This window comes from Ahaetulla prasina, chromosome 6, assembly GCF_028640845.1.
Source record: "Ahaetulla prasina isolate Xishuangbanna chromosome 6, ASM2864084v1, whole genome shotgun sequence".
NCBI classification, from domain to species: Eukaryota; Metazoa; Chordata; class Lepidosauria; order Squamata; family Colubridae; genus Ahaetulla; species Ahaetulla prasina.
The window spans coordinates 79401327-79425316 of record NC_080544.1 but is presented as its reverse complement, the minus strand read 5'-3'; the positions used below and the strand labels follow the sequence as shown (position 1 = coordinate 79425316).

The window sequence follows — 23990 nt, the reverse complement described above, 5'->3', positions numbered from 1 at the left end:
TCGCCAATGTGTAAGACAGAGCATTTGTTGGTTGAGATTTGGAGTTGCCAATTGTTTGACCATTCTGACACAAAGTCAAGGTCTTTTTTGAAGGGTAGCAGGATTGTCGGTGGTATTAAATATTTTTACATCAACAGCGAAGAGAATACAGTTGCTTATAATATGATCACAAAGGTCGTTTATGTATAATATGAAGAGTGTTGGTCCTAGAATGCTGCCTTTGCGGACACCGCTATTTACAGGTGCAGGATTTGATACGGCGCTCCCTATTTGACCACTTTTTGTCGGTTTGACAGGAACGCAGCTGTCCAATTATGTAGGGGTCCAGAGATGCCATAGGATTTTAGTTTTAGAAGTAGTTTGTCGTGTTTATCATGGAAGAATATTCATGCTTTTTTATGGTACATGTTAAATTATAGTTTAGCCATAGTTTGTATGTCTTCTGTTTTAAAATAAGGAGAGGGCAGAAAATCACATAACTGGTTTATAGCAACTGTAGTCAGAATGAGCCCACACTAAAGTATAATAACCATTGGGCGTGCTGACTGGCAATCCTGAAAGTTATTATTTAAATACATCTGGAGAGTTTCAGGTTGGCGAAGTTTGTAAAAGAGAAACTTCACATAAAGAGCTATGCATGGAAAATAATCTTGGGGCTAGCATGTTAACATATTCAGAGCCATTATTGGGTGACCCATATTTAGATTTGGCATGTATTAACTAGATTTCCATTCCTTTAAAGCCACATGTTGCCAATTGTTCACAAAAAATGTTGCTCTAAAAACAGCCATGTTTATCAGTTTTAAGTGTAAAATCCTTTTACGCTTAAAAAAAAGTGATGCATATTGTAAATGCTTGGTGTAAAATACAGCTGAAGTCTCTCAGTTGCATCTCCACTTCATCTGATTTAATTATCATTCATTTGCTTCACCCAGGAAGCATTTATGGCAATTTTCCACTTAATCATTTCAGCCAAAAAGGTACAGGACTAATGTGAATTTTAAAGATGCTTAAGTCATCAGAGCACTGAACTGTGCATTCTAATTACAGTTTAAACAAAATATATACTTGGGCTTACAAATTCTTTAGACTCAAGCTTGATGAACCCACAGGTGGGTAGACTTAAGGCTGGCATAGTATTCAACAGCACAGTGACTACTGAAGACAGTTCTGGGGATAGTTACTCATGTATAATTGATTGTGGCTGTTTTAAGAAAAATGCACTGCTGGAAAAATGGCATTTACATAAAAGGAATAATACATGATGGCAGCCTGTGGGGAAAATATTAAAAAGAAATGGCATATAATTTGAAGTGGTTAGATGAAGAAAAGGAACACATCTAGAGAGTATATGCATTACAGAAGAAATCTACTCATATAGGACTAAGGGTCATTCCATAAAGCTGTCTAGAAAAGAGATGACAAAATGGGGAAGTAATTTTTTAGTTCCACAAATATATCCGTATATAAACAAAGAAAAATGTTTTATGATGAGTTTTCATAAACAGTCACAGTTTATGATACATAGTCACAGGTATGCATGGTTCAACCAATTCTTTTTCATAGCAAACTGACTATTATAGAGTATTGTCATGAAATTGGAGGAAAGTTAACATTCCTGATAATTGTTTTTCTATCATCTGTTTGTTGAATCTATGTGAAAAGCCACAGCGTGAACTGGACTGAAATTATCCCAAAGATAATTTCCAAAAGGCAACTGGATTTTCTTGTTTCTTTTTTTTCCTTTGAAAATGTTTCACTTCTCATCCAAGAAGCTTCTTCAGTTGTGAAATTAATCCCTTTAATCTAAGTGGATATAATGAGATGTACATTTAGGTATATTTCCATTATGTAGTTATAAAGGCTCATATGGATCCAGATCAGTGGTAAAACCCAAATTTATTTACTACCGGTTCTGTGGTGTGACTTGGTGGGCATGGTGTGGCTTGGTGGGCGTGGCTTGATGAGCATGGCAGGGAAAGGATACTGCAAAATCACCATTCCCACCCCATTCCAGGGGAAGGATACTGCAAAATTTCCATTCCCACCCCATTCTGGGACCAGCCAGAGGTGGTATTTGCCAGTTCTCCGAACTACTCAAAATTTCCACTACCGGTTCTCTAGAACCTGTCAGAACTTGATGGATTTCACCTCTGATCCAGATAGCTATTTTATTTTCCATCCAGTTTGCTTCTCTTTTCTGCTGACTTTTGTTCCAGTTGAATCTATCATTTCCCTTATCACACCTCCAAATCTATTTTCTTCTTTTTGTTACTATTTTCTGCTGGAAAACAAGAAGAAAAAAGTGAGATGTGTTTGTATTTCTGTATAATAGAATAGGCTGTGTATGCACCAAGTATCTCCATATAGGTACATAATACATGTGAGAGTGAAATCTCTAGGAAGTGGCTTCAACTGGATTTGGTAATTGAGTACTTATTAGTAAAGAAAGACACTGCACAGGACATTTGCCTGGAAATATCTAGTTATCTATCTGTCTATCTTATTTCTTTTTCAGGATTGATGACTTTAATTCATTGTCACCTGCTTTTCAATCAAATATGGCACATGCAAGATTCCTGTACAGAATGTAAAAATCTGGATTTGTGGGATAAATTGTTACATTTGGTTGTGCTTTTAAACTGCTTCACCACGTGCACACCATAAGTTTTATATCAATCTAAATTGAAAGCCAGAATACTAGGGAAATTGAATACTAGGCAAACTGGTTCAAATGACTCTGTAGAGTTTGGTCTGCCTCCTTAACTCCCAGCTACATCATGTTGAGGACCAAGGTCAAAGTACTGTTATATCTGTATTCACCTGAATATGAGAAGTTCCCAAGTGAGAGGCAACCCACAAAACTCAAGTGAATGTGAACAGAATTCCTTGTTGTATAGTCAAGAACAAGACATGGTACCCAGCGAATCCTGAAGGTAGAACTATCATGAAGGTGGAATTAGTTCAAGCTAGAGATTTAGTGGAAGAACATCCAGCAGATATTGTTGGGGAAATTGAACCATCACTCATCTTTAGTAAAACATTGGAGCTAGATTTACTTCTATAAAGTGAAAGTTCTCTTAAATAGGACACAATTCATCATATATTATAGTAGTTTTATTATTAATGTGTCATTTTGCAAAGAAAACCATATTTTCTTATCAAGAGAAGGCCAATTAAAGATGTCAATTGAAGAGGAAAATAATCTATCTGCCACAAATTAAATAACTGCATCTTTAATTCTTGCTGTCTGCTAATGTATTCCTGATTAACATTACCATGTCCTGATATGCTTTAATGACTTTTTTGTCTTTCAAACTTTCATTGTTGTTTGAGTCTGCCTCATAACTCCCAGCTACATCATGTTGAGGACCAAGGTCAAAGTACTGTTATATCTGTATTCACCTGAATATGAGAAGTTCCCAAGTGAGAGGCAACCCACAAAACTCAAGTGAATGTGAACAGAATTCCTTGTTGTATAGTCAAGAACAAGACATGGTACCCAGCGAATCCTGAAGGTAGAACTATCATGAAGGTGGAATTAGTTCAAGCTAGAGATTTAGTGGAAGAACATCCAGCAGATATTGTTGGGGAAATTGAACCATCACTCATCTTTAGTAAAACATTGGAGCTAGATTTACTTCTATAAAGTGAAAGTTCTCTTAAATAGGACACAATTCATCATATATTATAGTAGTTTTATTATTAATGTGTCATTTTGCAAAGAAAACCATATTTTCTTATCAAGAGAAGGCCAATTAAAGATGTCAATTGAAGAGGAAAATAATCTATCTGCCACAAATTAAATAACTGCATCTTTAATTCTTGCTGTCTGCTAATGTATTCCTGATTAACATTACCATGTCCTGATATGCTTTAATGACTTTTTTGTCTTTCAAACTTTCATTGTTGTTTGAGTCTGCCCTCATCAACTTCCAGCATACTCTTTATTTTTAAGAATGCTTCTGACCCTTGCATTTTCCCGAAGCACTTTTTTAAAAAAAACAAAAACCTTAAGACGATGGAGCCCCACTTTCTTAAAAGCATCTCAATAAATGGTTTATAATTGACTAGGAACACAATGGTAGCCATTTTCTGGAAATCCTCATGTCTTGCTCTCAACATTTAACATAACATTTAAGTGTTTAGTCTTTTAGTTTTAATATTGCTTTGAAGCTGTTTTAATTTTAGATTGGGAGCCACCCAGAGTTGGTAATAAGGTGGGCAGCTATATAAATGTTTTAAATAAACAAATAAAATTACATATATACAATGATGAATTAATAAAATAAACCGAAAGGGGTTAGCATTATATTTATGAATATGAGATAGAGGGGCTACGAATATATTAAATAAATTCTGAATTCACATATGTCTCAAAGAGTGGGCCAAATTAAGATATTTCTATTTTGGCAGTAAAAGCAGGAAGAAAACAGGATAGAAGACATTCAGGTCTGTATCTCCAAGCAAAGTTAGTCAGATTCAAACTGTGCTTTTTCAATTGTTATTTAATAGGGCTTAATTTTAAGCCATGGATCATGCATGAAAACTGAACCTCAACAGCTATTTTCAGTTCTAGAACAGTCAGTTTTGGAACATTTAAAGAAAAAATATTCTGAAAAGATGACCAAACTCTTCTATGCATTTTTTTTTAGCCAGAGTATTGAAGGAGACTTTGTGCATATCAGGATTATGTGACTGTCTCAAGTTGGAGGGCGTTCTGAATGTCCTACCCTGCCTCTTCCCATATCATCATCCCATATCCCAGTCCTTGTCAGCAAAAGTTCACTGCATCTCAGTTCAGCAGTAATTTATATTTTAAAAGCTATTTGTTTCTTCAGAGGTTTGGTAAAAAATTCAAATGTCAGAAGAGAGCAGAATAAAATACTCTTCTTTAGTAAAGTTCCTTAGTGTGTGTGTGTGTGTGTGTGTGTGTGTGTGTGTGTGTGTGTGTGTGTGTGTGTGTGTTTATTCCAGAACCATAAAGTATCCCTTAACCTTAAATATGGGGCAGTTGCATGGAGATTTCTTCTCTAGTCATGCCTGGAGGCAATTCCTCTTTGATTAGGACACCCTTCTCCAATTCAAATATTATTGAGACTGCAGTTCCAGTTTGCCAGCCAACTGGCAAACCAGAATTGGAAAATTTTGAATATCATTGCATCTCTTATAATTGTATAACCTTCCTGATTCCCATTATAAAAAGGGCCTTTTCATTTCATGTCTCTGTGCCACTGCATAAGGGAATCGGTTGGCTTTCTTTTAAAATTTCTCATTGAACAGATTTTTGGAGTCCAAAATTCTATGAAGACAAACAGAAGCCAGCAACAGTTTAAAGGGGGGGGGGAACCTGAAAGATACTTTATGGGGGTTACTCAACTGTGACTACTCTGGATCTACACCAAGTGATCTTATGATATAGTTATCAGGGCATTAGTGTTTCAAGCCAGCTCAAAAGCCATCTGGCTGAAAAATCTAGGATTTGCAGTTGAAGACATCTGAGATATATCAGTCATGTCACTATATTGCTTCCTTGTGCAATGATACAATGATATCCATAGGGATGACATTCCTGCAATAATAGGGATGTGTGAAGCTATCCTATTCACAGTATCAGTATTCCCTTTGCATCTGAAGGAGAGCTAGTACTATAAACAAAATTTGAAATGACTCATAATAGAAATGAATAGGGCAAAAAACAAACTAGAAGAAACTAGCCTATACAACTATACAAAATGAATAATCATTAGAAACCATTTGGGGCAAAAGAGAAAGGCTCTGGCAAAGGGATCCTATTGCTTAAAAGATTCTCTAATTGCCAGAGACCTTTTGCTTATTGAGATGGCCACTCAAAGCTATTATTTTGCTGGAATATATCAAGGGCTTAATGAGCATTATGGAATTACAGCATTCTTCATTTATTTCATTGCTGTACTTGTTATAACAGAGTTTATAGATTTCTCTGTTACATAATCAACTCATCCATTGGGGAATGCTTTGAACAGCCACAGGGGAAAAGGGAAATGCCCCAAGCTACAATTTTTCAGTAAGTGGAAAGCTACTTAGGGAGGCACCGGCTTTTACCTGGTACTTCTTTGCCTGGGAGATGTGTAGTTCAGAAACTTAATTATCTAACAGCTTTGGCAATTCCCAAATGACCAAACACATTTCAGAGTTGAAAAATGAATATATTGTGGCAGGGAAACATTTTTAAATTGAGAGATGAAAGTATACTTAAATATGGGGTGGGGTTTTTTTCTTTTTCTTTTTTTACAAAATGCAAATTCTGGAACGAATTAGATGGCCCAGATATCTAGATGAGCGCAGTAGAAGGTGGCTTGAACTAACTCAAACTTATTCCTCCCTCAGAAGAATATCACCCAATCAAAAGAAAACCTGTATTTCTCCTTCCCTTTTAAGAATCTTATGGTTTCTCAAATTATTTGGATGGTGAAATTTAGTTATCCTACCTAAATTTAATGGCTGATTTGTCTGAATGCCGAGCATTGCAACAACCCAGAACATCCATGAACTTTATCAAAAAGTGCCTGCTACTCCAATGATTACAATGCAACCAACACAAGCTAAGAAAATGGTAACACTACCATATATCAAAAATACCCCAGCAACAACCAACATACTATTAAATCCACGTAGTATCACCAATACACCCAAATCAACTAAAGCCCTCCCAAACATGTGAAGTAAACAAAAGATCCAGTAGCCTAAGAAAATAAAATAGGTTTTGGTTATTCTATTTTCTAGTCATTATTTTTTCATATTAATTTTCCTGCACAGGTTAGTTAATCCAACAAAAAAAGAAAATACAATCAAACATGTTTTATGGTTAAATTCATTCCAGATTTTACAATGAACTATTCTCTAATGTCATTTGTATTACTCCGAAAGTCACAAAGTGATCTTAATTATCTCTTTATGGTTGTATAATTGCATTTTCCAGAAATAGTGTGGTTGCAGTGATAGCCAGATATTTTTATAAAGTATCAGAAAAGTCCATTCCAGAGCATTTTGAATAAAAATAAATTCTCAGGTTTTCATAATTGGATATTTTGATATATAAAATAACAGTTTCCTTAAAGTAAGCTCTGCTGAATACTGAACTATAAATGAAGAAATAAATTTATTTAATAAAAACAATACTTTTGTAGTAATTTATATCAGTACTATATCACTTCAGGATTAGGAAACTGAATATTTGCATAGGAAAAAATGTCCATAGGGGAAAAATATAATAGAGTAGATGCACACATCTTACTTAACCATGAAAAAAATCATGCTAAACCACGACCTAGCTTCATTACAATATAGTAAGTTGCATGAACCTAAGCTATAAAAATTGATATTTCAACAGAAGGTTAAATAAGACATTTTAGCCAAAATATTTACATTGAATATAGTGGACACTGAGTTTCATACCTACTGATCCCTTTCCTAATTTCCTCCCTCAGTGTTGAAAAAGTCTGATACTCTTCAGGTATGTTAGGATTACAACTCCTAGAATCCCCTTGTTCAAACTCATCAGGAGGTGATAGTTTTAATACATCTGGAACGGGGTGGGTTCTACTTACCTCCGCTACCGGTTTGCAATGGGAAGCTTCTGCATATGCACAGGTTGTCCGTGATGACATCCGACCGGGTGGACCACCATTACCACCGGTTCGCAAGAACTGGACCAAACTGGGAGCATCCCACCACTGATCTGGAAATCACCACACAAGCTTAATACTTAACACTGATAGGAACCAGGGTACAGCATAAGGAACTCATTCCTTCCTGTATACTTTGTATGCATTGTAACATTCTACAGATTTTCTATTTGCATATTCTGTATTACAAGCTCTTGAATATCAAGTATTATTTCAAATTCCTCAGTTTTTCTCAGTTTGAAGAAATATAGTTCCAGTATAATTTTAGCATACAACTGGTTCTTTCAATGCTATAAGTATTGGCAACTAAAGCCAGTGGTGGAGTAGGATTTGAACTTGACAGGCATATTAGTAGGGGATAAAAGAAAAATTTATATCTGCTATACAGGAATCTATTAGGTTCTAGGTTTGTACCTCATGGTAAAATATATTTTGCTTTTTCCAACTCATTCTGACCTAATTACGACTCATAATTAGGCTTTGTCAAGATTGCTTTTGGTCTTTATTTATGATGCTCTAATTATCTCTTCTGGCACTTCATCTTCTGGAACACTTTAATAAATCATTGATTTACTAAACCATGAAGCCAACCACGTTTGGCATGCAGTGAGATGTTTCCCAGGAAAAATCATTTAAGATATTGCTGGTGGTTTGCTAGGCACTACCATAGTTGCCATAAACTCCCAGGTTGTCCCAGACCCAATTCCAGGGGAATGGAAATTTAATACCAGAAGGCAAGCTATTACCATCCTTGAGATCAAATCCAGAAGAGTGGGTAGGCATCTCAGGGGGGGACATGAAAGTTGTACATGAAAATAATTTCCAGCTTATCTTAATTATATATGCACGGTCACTCACGCACTCGTGACGTCTCGCCTGGATTACTGCAATGCTCTCTACATGGGGCTCCCCTTGAAGGGCATCCGGAGGCTGCAGTTAGTCCAGAATGCGGCTGTGCGGGTGATAGATGGAGCCCCCCGTGGCTCCCGTATAACACCCATCCTGCACAGGCTGCACTGGCTACCTGTGGCTTTCCGGGTGCGCTTCAAGGTTCTGGTGACCACCTTTAAAGCGCTCCATGGCATTGGGCCGGGTTACTTACGGGACCGCCTACTGCTACCGAATATCTCTCACCGACCCGTGCGCTCTCACAGAGAGGGTCTCCTCAGGGTGCCGTCAGCGCAGCAATGTCGTCTGGCGACACCCAGGGGAAGGGCCTTCTCTGTGGGGGCCCCCACCCTCTGGAATGAACTACCCCCCGGACTTCGTCAGCTTTCGGACCTCCGGACCTTCCGCCGCGGGCTTAAAACATATTTATTTAACTGTGCAGGAATGGGCTAGATTTTAAATTATCGGTTTTAAATTGGGTTTTATTCTATATTTTTAATTCTAAATTAACGGGCTTCTTAGAATAAGTTTTTTAATTGTTTTTTATATTGTATTCATATGTTTTTTAAATGCCTGTACACCGCCCTGAGTCCTTCGGGAGATAGGGCGGTATATAAATTTGATTAAGTAAATAAATAAAATAAATAAATATCAGAATGTTTTATCAGAAAAATAATTTGATGGACAAGTGGAAATGAAGATTTAAATGTAAGTTGCATGAATGTCTATACAGTAGATATTTGATCAAGCAGTTTATGTTGATAAAGCATTTTCATATTGGTACACATCTGGCAACACCAGTCATTGTTGTACATTGTTACAATGGCACTAGCTTTTAAGTAATTTATTTTACAGCTTCTTTTGCTTTTTCTTTATTTTTCCTCTATGGAAGCCTTTCCAAATGCATTATTAATTGCTTGAGTATAGTTGTAGTCCAAATTAGGTTCACTAGCTCTGATTAATTTCATAAGGTTATTCATTGGTCTGTATAAATGTTTTCTGAAAGTTCATTTAGTTAATATGTATATAATTGGCTCCTTTGAAAAAATGTGTGGAAGCAGTATGAGGAACTAAGGTAAGCTTTGATAGCTTGATTTAAAATTCAAATGATTTGGAGTAAGATGAAAAATTCAGCAACATCAAATTTTGAACTGTCTACAGTTGATAGTGTTTCATGCTTCATTTGTCTTGGTAATTATGAGATTTCAGTCATTATTTAGAGACTAAGTACTGTACATATTCTTCATAGCAGTTCCTCAGATTTTATGTTATGCTGTAATAAAGTCTCTAATGTAAATTCAACCCTAACCACCATGTTCTTCAGTTTAGCTTTTCTTCATTGACAGGTTCATTTCATTAAAACAGAAATCTACTTTTATCTAGTGTGAATTGATTTTCATATTTTTATCTAAAATGCAAAAAAAGTTTATAATGAATAGTGAACAAATTAAGCCAAATATTTTTTAATGTACAAAATATGGCTATTTCATACAAACTGTTTAGAAAACTATATTCTTGTTACGTGGAAATGTGTGAGGACTGAGTACAGAATCCTGATATCATATCTGTCTATCTCCACTCATTCTCCTTATCACTCCATTCATTCAAATGGAGGCCTAAAAAGAAGATACGATTCTGTTGGTTTTCAGTAAATTTTTTCACATGATTTTAGAACTTCCTTCCACAGCAAGCTGTGGTATGCTTCCCATTCAGTGGGTTATTAGATAACTATTTGTTGTTGTTTTTAGTTGCAAAATGATGTCTGACCCATGGATAATGTTCCTCCAGGCCTTTCTGTCCTCTACCATCCTCTGGAGTCTATTTAAGCTCATGCCTACTGCTTTAGTGACTCCATCCAGCCATCTCATTCTCTGTCGTCCCTTTCTTCTTTTGCCCTCAATCTTTCCCAGCATTACGTTCTTCTCCAGTGAGTCCTTCCTTCTCATTAGGTGGCCAAAGTATTTGAGTTTCATCTTCAGGATCTGGCGTTCTAAAGAGCAGTTAGGGTTGATCTCCTTTAGGACTGACTTGTTTTATCGCTTTTTAGTCCAAGGGACTCGCAGGAGTCTTCTCCAACACCATAGTTCAAAGGCCTCAATTCTTTGGCGCTCAACCTTTCTTATGATCCAACTTTCATAGCCATACATTGCAACTGGGAAAACCTTAGCCTTGACTATACGCACTTTTGTTGGCAGGGTGATATCTCTGATATCTTTTTAGTACACTGTCTAGATTTGCCATAGCTTTTCTCCCTAGGAGCAAGTGTCTTTTAATTTCTTGGCTGCAGTCCCCATCTATGGTGATCTTGGAGCCCAGAAAAATAAAATCTGTCACTACCTCCATTTCTTCCCCATCTATTTGCCAGGAATTGAGAGGGTAGATGCCATGATCTTAGTTTTCTTAATGTTGAGTTTCAAGCCAACTTTTGCACTCTCCTCCTTCACCCACTTTAAGAGGCTCTTTAGTTCCTTTTTGCTTTCTGCCATTAGAGTGGTATCATTTTATTTATTTTATTTATTTATTTATTTTATTTGTCACAACACTATATATAAGCATAAGCATGAAATAACTATACGATATATAAGCATATATATAACCATAAGTATGTAATAACTATATGAAATTGTATACAATCAAAGCGAACATTAGGACAGGAATGGTAGGCACGTTGGTGCTCTTATGCACACCCCTTACATACCTCTTAGGAATGGAGTGAGGTCAATAGTAGATAGTTTTTGGTTAAAGCTTTGGGGATTTTGGGAAGAGACCACAGAGTCTGGTAGTGCATTTCAGGCATTAACAACTCTGTTTCTGAAGTCATATTTTCTGCAATCAAGATTGGAGCGGTTCACATTAAGCTTAAATCTATTGTGTGCTTGTGTATTGTTGTGATTGAAGCTGAAGTAGTCTTCAACAGGAAGGACGTTGTAACAGATGATTCTATGATTTAAGCTCAGGTCATGTCGAAGGCGGCAGAGTTCTAAATTTTCTAAACCCAAGATTTCAAGTCTGGTGGCATAAGGTATTTTGTTGTAATCAGAGGAGTGGAGAATTCTTCTTGTAAAATATTTCTGGACACGCTCAATTGTATTAATGTCCTAAATGAGGTATGGGTTCCAGACAGGTGAGCTGTATTCAAGAATTGGTCTAGCAAATGTTTTATATGCTCTGGTTAGTAGTGTAGTGTTTCTGGAGAAGAAGCTATGCAAGATACTTACTTGGACTTCAGTAAAGCATTTGATAAAGTAGACCATAACCTACTACTAGATAAAGTAGAAAAATGTGGGTTAGACAGCACCACCACCAGATGGATTCGTAATTGGCTGACCAACCGCACTCAACGTGTAGTCCTCAACGGAACTACATCCACATGGAGGGAAGTATGCAGTGGAGTACCCCAAGGCTCTGTTTTAGGCCCAGTACTCTTCAACATCTTCATCAATGACTTGGACGAGGAGATAGATGGGGAACTCATCAAATTTGCAGATGACACCAAGATGGCAGGAATAGCCAACACTCCAGAAGATAGGCTCAAGTTACAGAAAGATCTTGACAGACTTGAACATTGGGCGCTATCTAACAAAATGAAATTCAACAGTGAAAAAAGTAAGGTTCTACATTTAGGCCAAAAAAACAAAATGCACCAGTACCGTATATGTGGTACCTTGCTCAATAGTAGTACCTGTGAGAGGGATCTTGGAGTCCTAGTGGATAACCATTTAGATATGAGCCAGCAGTGTGCAGCAGCTGTTAAAAAGCCAACACAGTTCTGGGCTGCATAAACAGAGGGATAGAATCAAGATCACGTGAAGTGTTAGTGCCATTTTATAATGCCTTGGTAAGGCCACACTTGGAATATTGCATCCAGTTTTGGTCGCCACGATGTAAAAAAGATGTTGAGACTCTAGAAAGAGTGCAGAGAAGAGCAACAAAGATGATTAGGGGACTGGGGGATAAAACATATGAAGAACGGTTGCAGGAACTGGGTATGTCTAGTTTAACAAAAAGAAGGACTAGGGGAGACATGATAGCTGTGTTCCAATATCTTAGGGGCTGCCACAAGAAGAGGGAGTCAGGCTGTTCACCAAAGCACCTGAGGGTAGAACAAGAAGCAATGGGTGGAAACTGGTCAAAGAAAGAAGCAACTTAGAACTAAGGAGAAATTTCCTGACAGTTAGAACAATTAATAAGTGGAACGACTTGCCTTCAGAAGTTGTGAATGCTCCAACACTGGAAATTTTTAAGAAAATGTTGGATAACCATCTGACTGAGATGGTATAGGGTTTCCTGCCTGGGCAGGGGGTTGGACTAGAAGGCCTCCAAGGTCCCTTCCAACTCTGATGTTATGTTATGTTAAGATTAAGTTTACAACTCTTAAAGCCTTTTTTGCGATGTAGTTGCTGTGGGCTTTGGCACTTTATCATCTTTTATCATCATTTATTTAATTTATTAATTTATTAATTTATATCATTTATTTTATTATTTTATTAATTTTTTATTATTATTTTATTAATTTATTATTATTCATTTTATTTTATTTTATTTATTATTTATTATTTATTTATGTATTTATTATTAATATTATTTTATTAATTATTATTTTAATTTTTTTTATTAATTTATTAATTTTTATCATCATTTGGCACTTTATTATCTGCATATCTGAGGTTGTTGATATTTCTCCCGGCAATCTTAATTTCCAACTTTTGATTCATCTAGCCCTGCCTTTCTCATGATGTGCTCTGCATATAAGTTAAATAGGCAGGGTGATAGTATACAGCCTTGCCGGACTCCTTTCCCAATTTTGAACCAATCAGTGGTTCCGTATCCAGTTCTCACCATTGCTTCTTGACCCGCATATAGGTTTCTCAAGAGACAAATAGGATGGTCTGATACTCCCATCTCTTTAAGAACTTGCCACAGTTTGTTGTATAACTATTAGATGAAAGCAAAGAATTCCCTGTCATCTAATGGTCATCCAGATTTTTGCAGTCTAGATTTTTTTGAGTATTTCTATCAATGCAATAGGGATTATGAGAGCAAAAACCTACCCAATTTGAAGCCATCATATTAAAAACAGAGCACAATGGGTCAGCTTACAGGACATTTAAAGCACTGGTGGCCTGCATTCACAATATCTGAACAGATAAATTACTCATAACAAATTAAGAGCTTTGGGGGAGCTTGCTCAACTGCTCATTAATAAAAGACTTGTCTTTTGGCAAGTACAATTTTAAAAAGCTTAATTATCTTTTTCCTAATAAAGCCATCAATCTAGGGTAGTAATAGGAAACAGGGTACTTATGCATAAGGAAAATGTGCTTCCAAATCCCTCTTATTGCCCACAAGTGGCTTAAAGATATCTACAGTAGGCTCTGAGACTTATAAGGTACAGAGGTGATAATACTTTGAATTGCATTCAGAAGTTGACTGTGGGCCAATATAGCTCTTGGATTAGATGGATTATATGGACAAATTTAGGTCTACCCATAGTTATTCAAGCAATTGCAATTTGAACAAGTTTAAGCTTCTACATATTCTTCAAGGCAAACTCATGGAAAACAAATTGCAATAATACAACCATCAGCTCACAAGGAGTTGAGTAACTGTGCACTGAGCCAGAAAGGATAGAACGGTTATACCAAATGGATAAAAGCTGCCCTAATCAAGCAGGAGTCACAAGTCCAAGGGAAATCCCAAATTTCAAAACAGCTGTGGTACAGGGAACTGTAATTCCATTCAGAGATATCATTGAATCTCAGTTCACAGCTACTTCAATTTACTGTGATAGTAAACTATTCCTTTCTTTAAAATAAATGACTAAATAGGAAGCTGACATGCCTTTGAACTCCATGAAAGACATGGAGATATGCTTTAAAAATTAAAAAGCTAGACGACTGCAATAAAATAGTTTGTTTGGAAGTCTGTCTACTTACTAGCAGAAAAAGATCAAATGGTTATACTACTACATGGAGGAAAAGTGGTGACAGGGAGCGATAACATCAATCTGCCTTCTGGTAAATATGTCTTTTTACCAGATACCCCAAATATAACAACCATTTTATGGATGTAAAAATACCCCACCTGGTCACAGCTATTTTGTGACAACACTCTTTAAATTCTAAATGTACCTAATAGGCTGAGTTTGCTTGTCCTTGTCATACAGAATGAAAAAATACCCTATTCCTATTTTGTCTCAGTTTTATTGTGTTACATTTGCTCTGTTCTGAGATAACAACCAAATATTTCATTATATTTGAGTGTATGTTTTCACACAGTATCAGCTGCAAAGAAGCTTTGGGCTACAAGGTAATAACATCTAGGAACAGAAAAGCCCGAGGGCATCTAATAAGAGCAGGATATTGTAGTGGGCTAGAAAATACATTGGGTGGCTGAGATATGCATTAAAATTATCAGAGAACAAAACTGTTTAATACAATTTTAGTACAACTAAAAATCCATTAATGTTTTAGCAAGATTACAACAAGAAGACAGGATTTAACAGTGGTGAATGCCTCTCCTTGACAGTCATACATAGAATTCAGGTGTCTGGACAAGGAGAATTCAGCATAGCTGAACAGTACAAAGAACAGACCAACATATAAACAAAGATGTCAACTCAATTTATTTTTTTCCTTTATGATTTTAAATGAATGTCAACTTCACTAGTGTGCAGTTAGTAACTGTAAATTGCATGGATTCAGCTACTGGTTTTATTGAGTATTGCACCCTCACACACTAAACTCCATTTATTTTTAAACACCAGGAAGTAAGTGAAGATGCCTCAGCTTTCTCTTAGCCAATACTGAGCATTCATACAGCTGACTAGAGTATAGAGATCCAAGTGTTGTCTGAAGTCAGGCAGTTTGGGTAATTAATTGAGATCATAATTGAGAAAATAATATGTTAAGTATACTCTGCAGTACCTCAATCACTTTGCTGATAATTTGTTTCCATGTAGATTTAACAGGAGGAATATATATGATTGATGTCTGTTAATTGTACTGATATTAATGAAAGAATGAATAATTCTATTTTCTGGAGACAGGATTATCCCTAAATATTTTCTTTAATTGTGATGATGGCTACAAGCATATAATCAAAACCACTTCCCTGTTCAATGGGTGTCACGACTCACATTAAAAAGAAGCAGAGTTTGAGATATATACGGGGTTCCTCAAGTGTATGTGAAGCTCAAGGCAACCATATTAATTCTTAGATGGAGGCTAAAATAGAGGCTAAAATTTAGACCCTATCTTACTCTGAGGACTTTGCCACAGAATGGATGACGATGCTGTGCTTTTACAATCTTATTCTAACTATACAACAATAAAATATTTTTTGTTTTATTCAACATAATTACTCAATTCATTGTAGCTGATAGATAATCAAATACTGCAGGAGTGGGTTCTATGTACCTTTACTACCGGTTCGCAGCGGGATCGCATGCGCAGAAGCTTGTTGATGATGTCAAGGTCAGTGGGTGGAGCCTCCCCCAGTTTTACTACCTGTTTGCAAGAACCAGTCCGAACTGGGGACAACCCATCACTGAAATACTGGTGTCTGAGGATTGGCTGTAGGAATCAACAGAGTAACATCACCCACTACTCTCTGTGCCTAATCCTGAAAAGAGAAGTAATGGATAAGGCACTGCCATTTTATAAAGAGGGTCAGGTTCAGGACTCTAAGAAAGTATGGACTGTAAACTGGTGGCAACACAACGAAGCATGCTGCCATGATAAAGCCCTCTGGAGCATGGACCCTGGCATTGTAACAGTACTTGTTACAGCCAAGTCTTGTAAAATTGCTTAGGAAACAACAGGAATAATCTAAGTGGAAGCCATTTATATTTACTTCAGAATGAAAGTAACTTTTATGAGGTTTAAATATACTCAGAAAGTGATAACACGGGAGAAAATAACATTAATATTGCTTACATCAATCAAATAACATAACTGCAGAAATTTTCTCATAGTGTTAAATGCACTTTCTCTTCCATCCTTCCTTTCCACCTTTCTGAAATTGTCAAGATTGATGTATGTGTTCAGCACTGACTTTTAGTTGGCTGTTCTCAGAAATATTAATGTCTATTTTTTTAATGCCTAGCTTTAACTTTTAATATAGTTTGTACTTGTATTATTAGTATAAATAAATCAATAAAACCTGAAAAGCTGCTAAACAAACCCTTTAGCCACATCAGAAGTCAGCAATAGAGCACCTCATGTTCTGCTAGTTCTGTGAAATGTCTATAAATTTAGACAGACTATAGGTAGTCTTATAACATTGCCTTGACTTATAACAGTTCATTTAGTGCAGTAGTGGGTTGCTGACCTTGCAAACCGGTAGTAACGGTGGCGGGAGCCTCCGCGCACCTGCCTGGACATCATCATGGACGCTCTACGCATGCGCAGAAGCGCTGTGCACAAGTGAAGTGCGTGCACAAGTGCTCCCATTGCAAACCGTTAGCAAAGGTAAGTGAAACCCACCCCTAATTTAGTGACCATTCAAAGTTACAACGGCACTTTAAAAAGTGATTTATGGCCATTTTTCCCAGTTACAACTTTTGCAGCATCTCCATGATCATGTGATCAAAATTCAAACACTTGGCAACTGGTTCATATTTATGATAGTTGCGGTGTCCCAAGATCATGTGATCACCTTTTGTGACCTTTTAACAGGCAAGGTCAATGAGGAAGCCAGATTCACTTAACAATCAGGTTACTAACTTATCCACTGCAGTGATTCACTTAACAACTGAGGCAAGAAAGGTTATAAAATGAGGCAAAACTCACTTTACAAATGTCTGACTTAAATTTTAGGCTGAATTGTGGTCATAAGTCGAGGACTACTTGTATTCCTGATAATTTCTTCTTCAGTTTGCTTCATATTATTGTCATAAATAAGTGTCTAAATATATTATCATCTAAGTGATCTAAATGACTGATAATAGTCAGTGAAAAAAGATTTATTGTGGGGGGTCCCTTTGTTTCCCAAATGTCTAGAAAACATTGATCCAATTTTTCAGGCCTAAAATAGAAGATTGACATGATAATTGCAAAGTCAATGACAGCAGCAACTGTACTGATAAAAAATTAATGAGTAGAACTTCATAGTTTAAAGAAAAGTTTGTGGAAAGACAAGCACTAAAATATGTCTTAATTGTTCTCAATGGCCTTTTCTTCGTCTCCCATTCCTGCAGGTTGATAATGTATGGCTTTGTGAAGGCTCTGGTGCATGTCAATCAGCTGAACTCTGGTGATTTTCACTTTACTGACTGCTTATTATTCGGTTCTTTCATGTCTGCTACAGATCCAGGTAATAATATATAACATTGCATTACAATTTTAATCCACTATGATCTTATATTTATAATATAATATAACAACAGAGTTGGAAGGGACCTTGGAGGCTTTCTAGTCCAACCCCCTGCTCAGGCAGGAAACCCTACACCATCTCAGTCAGATGGTTATCCAACATTTTCTTAAAAATTTCAGTGTTGGAACATTCCAACGAAGCTGTCGAGATGCTGTCCCGGTGTTTGGAGGCCGTACGGGTCTGGATGGGGAGAAACAGGCTCAAGCTCAATCCCTCCAAGACCGAGTGGCTATGGGTGCCGGCACCCCGATACAGTCAGCTGCAGCCGCAACTGACTGTTGGGGGCGAGTTATTGGCCCCAAAGGAGGAGTGCGCAACTTGGGTGTTCTCCTGGATGTACGGCTGTCGCTGGAAGATCATTTGGCGGCCGTCTCCAGGAGAGCCTTTCACCAGGTTCGCCTGGTTCGCCAGTTGTGCCCCTTCCTTGATCGGGATGCCCTATGCACAGTCACTCATGCTCTCGTTACCTCTCGCCTGGATTATTGCAATGCTCTCTACATGGGGCTCCCCTTGAGATGCACTCAGAGGCTTCAGTTGGTCCAGAATGCAGCTGCGCGGGTGATAGAGGGAGCTCCACGTAGCTCCAATGTAACACCTCTCCTGCGCAGACTGCACTGGCTACCTGTTGCCTTTCGGGTGCATTTCAAGGTTATGGTTATCACCTTTAATGCGCTCCATGGCTTGGGGCCTGGGTACTTACGGGACCACCTGCTGTTACCTCATGCCTCCCACCGACCCGTACGCTCACACAGAGAGGGACTTCTCAGGGTGCTGTACGCCAAACAATGTCGGCTGGCAGCCCTCAGGGGAAGATCCTTCTCTGTGGGGGTTCCTACTCTCTGGAATGAACTTCCTCCCAGTTTACGCCAAATATCTGACCTTCGGACCTTTCGCCGCGAACTGAAAACATATTTGTTTGTTCGCGTGGGGCTTTCTTAAATTGGGTAGATTTTAAATTTAACTGTTTTTAGTTTTAAATTGGGGTCTTTTAGATTATATATTTTAATTTATCAGCCTAACTGTATAATAAGTTTTTTAATCTATTTTTAATTGTACATTGTTTATTTTTATCTTGGCTGTACACCGCCCTGAGTCCTTCGGGAGAAGGGCGGTCTAGAAATCTAATAAAATAAATAAAATAAATAAATAAATAAATAAATAAATTCACAACTTCTGCAGGCAAGTCATTCCACTTATTATTATTTGATTGAATAGGAATATTGATCTAGCAATTCTTTGTCATTTTCTAAAGTAAATGTATGCTAAGCTAATCAGGGGTTTAGATAATCAGTTTCCATTTGTCAGTTGATATCTCCTTGACTGTTATTGTAAGAAAACAGAAATTGGAAAGCTGTATCTATGTTTCAGGGTTCCAGTCAATAATCTTATTTCTTTGAAATAAATCAAGTTGATCTTTATCTCTTCCTGCATATTATTGAGGAACTGAATGAATTTCAAAATGCCTTAACGCAACTAAATGCAACAAGCGGTTAGCTTAGTGAAGTAATGGTAATTTAGTAATGTGGTAAGATGCTTCCTAATCTAACACTGTAAATGATATGCAAGAGAGTGTGAGAGTCATTGACTCTAGTACAAACGTTCAGGCATGTATTTGTATAGAAAGCATTTATCAGGTATAGAAGTCTGGGTTCAATATTGAGTTTGTCCAGTTTCTTCAGTAAGGTGTCTGTGTTTATAGAGTTAAATACTGTGCTAAGATGTATGAAATATGTAAACAGGTATTTACCATGTGGGAAATTGAGTAATAGGATGGTATAGAATGAAGCAGTTATCTGTTGTGGGTGCCCAGGTCTGAACCCAGCCTGTTCTTCCACTAATATGTTCTCAATCATCCAATCCTCTATTTTTCTGAAGAAGTGTTTTGCATGCATCCCAAATTTATAATCTATTTTACAGGTCTGTGATTTTTACAATATTCCTTGCCTCTTTTTTGGTATATGGAACTATGATGAAGAGTTGCCATCCTGCTGGGATATAACCAGGATTTCCTATACGTAAATAGCCCTGCCAGGAGTAGAGCTCATCAGTCAATGTGTGACCTGGGGTTGTAGGAAGTAGGAAGTCTTCACCATGTACCTTGCTGGGTTTCAGTGATTGAATCATGTATTTGAATTCAATAGTCATCATTCCTGAATGATCCTGCTTGAATTAGCAAATAAGTTAGTATAAAAATCCTCCAAAAGTAAAGAAAGGATTGGATTCAAGAGCCATGGTTAGAATGCAGTACTGCAGGTTAACTCACAAATCACTTCAAGAGTTCAATTCTGAGTGGCTCAAGATTGACTCCTTCCAGTCAGTAAAATGAGGACCTGTATTGTTGGGGGCAATATGTTGCTATTGCTATTCCTAACAGGAGATGGTTGATTGCTTGTTAGCGGTTAACTGTTGACTTTTAGCTGCTTCATGAGCTTGGATAAAGTTGTACTGAAAAATGTGTACAGTGGCTCTTCTCTCTTTTTCCCACAATGTTTAATTATATTCTGCAGCTTCTCTCTATTCTTTCTATACCTTGAAAGTTCAATAGGACAACAAAGGCCTATCATATTGGAAATTAGAATGTAGGGCTAAGTGTAAAATAAAAGGGGCTTGGTATTTAAAACAGAAGATAAAGAAAACAGATGAAAAGTAAACTATTGTGGGAACTCTTTACAACAATTGTTGCCTCACTGCCATCTAGGCTCTTCTTCCTAAAATGTTATGACACTTAATTTATATTCATCTGTTCTGGCATATTTGTAATAGGTAGAAAAATAACTTGTTTATATAAATATTGAGAATGGGTGTTGTTGGGGCAGAAAAGGAATGAAAGGCATTAAAATACACGGTGCTCTATGCATAGTGCTTAGTATAAAACATATGTGAAGAAATAACAGAAGAGTTTTTGATACATTGATCGCACACTTCAATAAACAAAAGAAATTGTTGTTAAGAATTCCAAAATATACCAAGGGCAAAAGGTGATGTATCGAAAGAGCAGGTGGCTGATAGAATATTCAACTTTTAGAATTTTTTTCTGCCATAAATCATTTTTCAAAATTGTTGAGCTTTACAGCATTTCTACTAAATACACCACCTTGGTTTGTTATATATTTTTAAGTAAAATAAGCAAACAACCTCATCAGCAGCATTCACCCATGTCTGTAGGTAATCAGATATCAAATATATAGGAAAATGTTGATTCGTGGTGCCAACATAGCTATGAAGGAAGGTAGCAGCTGGGGAAAGAGTGGGGAAGAAGGAATCTTGACAATTTTATTTTTTTTATTTATTTGTCAAGTACGTATTAGATAATATATAAGTATAAACATGAATTAAATACATAAAATGAATACAATTAAAGGGAACATTAGGACAGTAGGCACGCTGGTGCTCTTATGCACACCCCTTACAGACCTCTTAGGAATGGGGTGAGGTCAACAGTAAACAGTCTAAGGTTAAAATTTGTGGGGTTTGGGGAAGAAACCACAGAGTCAGGTAGTGCATTCCAGGCATTGACAACTCTGTTGCTGAAGTCATATTTTCTGTAATCGAGTTTGGTGAGGTTTACCTTAAGTTTGTATCTATTCTGTGCTCATGTATTGTTGTGGTTGAAGCTGAAATAGTCATTGACAGGAAGGACATTGTAGCAGATGATTTTATGAGTTATGCTTAGGTCATACCAAAGGCGGCGTAGTTCTAAATTTTCTAAGCCCAAAATTTCAAGTCTGGTGGCATAAGGTATTTTGCTGCAAGTGGAGGAATGGAGGACTCTTCTTGTAAAATATTTCTGATCACGTTCAATTGTATTAATGTCCAATATGCACTACAGCTCCCCAGGAAGGACAACATGTTTCAGAAAGATGCTCAAAATAAGATTTTTTGAACTATATGAAAGGAGAAAAAAGTTCAGGGTAACCATGCTGTTTTCTCCAAAGTTATCATTAACTACAGATCACCTTCTCAACAACCTTCCCTCCCTTTAAAAGAAAAAGTTGGTATTGGGTCTAAGGAAGGCCACTTGAGGAGGAGGAGGAGGAGGAGGAGATGCACTGCCATTGCCCCTTCCCCTTCCCTCAGAAATACTGATACTGTGGTATGGACCAGTGGTGGGTTTCAAATTTTTTTACTACCGGTTCTGTGGGCGTGGCTTGGTGGGTGTGGCATGGCTTGGTGGGCATGGCAGGGGAAGGATACTGTAAAATCTCCATTTCCTCCCCAATCCAGGAGATTACTGGAAAATCCCCATTTCCCCCTGATCAACTGGGAATTGGGAGGCATAGAATAGATGTGGATGGGGCCAGTCAGAATGTTTACTACCGGTTCTCCGAACTAGTCAAAATTTCTGCTACCGGTTCTCCAGAACTGGTCAGAACCTGCTGAAACCCACCTCTGGTATGGACTCAACTGTGAGTCTCCTTCTTGGCTGCTTTTAAGATACAGAAGTAGCTTAGATGTAGTAAATAACTGGTTGAGCTGGCAGTGCAGTGAATCTTGTCCACGTCCTCTGGAATTATTATTATCCTACCTGCCTTCTGATGTAGATTTGAAAAAGATAGATAAAATACTACATTCTTGGGGTACTAAACTAAAAATACTTTACATAGTTTTCACTTTTTCCTCTTTGAAATACAAAGCTTAGAAAAAATATTTGCATCTGGGAAAGATTTGCTGAAGCAGAACTGTTTTAAAACTGCATGAACCTTCTTACCGTCATTTAGGCGGATGTTCAAAGCACTCTTTTTTAATTTGGTGTTTCTATGGTTACAGTTGTACAGCAATAGTTTGTTCCTTTCTTGGAGTTGCTGTTGTTTTTTCAAGTCATATAAAATAGCTGAAAAATATTTGGTAAGTTGTAGAGGATGGAGAGGGGGGGAAAAACAAATAGCTTGGCAATTAAAATGCTTTATTGATGTTCCCTTTCTTTAGTTAAACCTTGAGTGGGATGGCTGATTAGCAAAGACAGGAATCTATAATTATGGTTTGAACTGTTAGTTTTAGTATGCAAGTTTTCAGTATGGCTGGTTCAGTTGGGAAGCTTTTTATTCCCATTATTCATTGAATTGAGCATGTTGAGCATGACTGATTGTTCTGTCTCTGTCTCTGTGTCTCTCTCAACTGTAGATTAATAAACCAATCCTTCTAATAAATTTCATTAATTTCAGTCATTACTGGTATCACCATTTGGTGCATGGCCATACTTTTCTTTTCCTTTTTATCTCTTGGTGCACATGACTATTGAAAGTATTGCAAGTAAGTAATAGGAAGCATTTTCCAGGTTTCACCAAAAGAAATCTCTTGCCGCTACAGCAGATGTCAGCAACATGGTGCATATAGGTCCCTCTGTATCCGTAGACATTTTCATGACCCCCAAAAAGGTACCTACCCCATCTTACCTTTTAAAAAAAAATAATAATAATGAAGCAAACGAGGAAACCCAGGCAGGGCATGTTCAACCCTTCCATGATTCATTCAGCCATTTATCCAAGCCTGTGGTGCAATTATGCCAAATCCACATTCACCCTTCATACGTATCCTAGATGCCTAGACAGAGAGGAAAGTTCATAATGAGGATTAAATCCAAACCTTAAGGGTGAGGGAGGAAGAAACTTATCTGGTCTTGCCACTTTATCTTGAGTGCTTCTCTTGCTGATAGAAAAAAAAATCATTGTCTGGAAACAAGGGGGCAGGGACACAGCTGGAAAATGTTGCAAACTAGCAAAGCTGCAGATACAGACAGCATAGAACTGGACAAATACTATATTATTAATATAATTGTTTATTAAGTGACTGAACATTATTCAAAATGTGTGCAAAAACAGGATTTGTGCCTGGTACATAAAATAGAAGATTACAGGTAGTCCACAATTTACAACCACAATTAAGAGCAGAAACTTTGTTGTTAAGTGGTGTGGTCATTAAACAAAGCTTCACATAACCATACCCAATTAAGATCTTTTTTTGCTGTGGTCATTAAGCAAATACCAATGTCATTAAGCAGGACATCACGTGATTGTGATTTGCAACCTCACTAGCTGGCATCTAACAAGCTAAATCAATGGG

At 37.2% G+C, this 23990-nt stretch overlaps 1 protein-coding gene across 3 annotated transcripts in view; it reads left to right on the top strand.

The window, feature by feature from the left end:
* The window catches only part of SLC9A9 (solute carrier family 9 member A9), a 260366-nt gene that overhangs the window by 41659 nt on the left and 194717 nt on the right, over positions 1-23990 (top strand). For all 3 annotated transcript variants that reach the window (XR_009155753.1, XR_009155752.1, XM_058188448.1), the window contains exon 5: positions 17755-17870. Coding sequence is in view for 1 of the 3 variants with exons in the window: in XM_058188448.1 (XP_058044431.1) it covers positions 17755-17870 (116 nt within the window). In the remaining 2 variants the exon portion in view is untranslated. The remainder of the gene's footprint in view (positions 1-17754; positions 17871-23990) is intronic.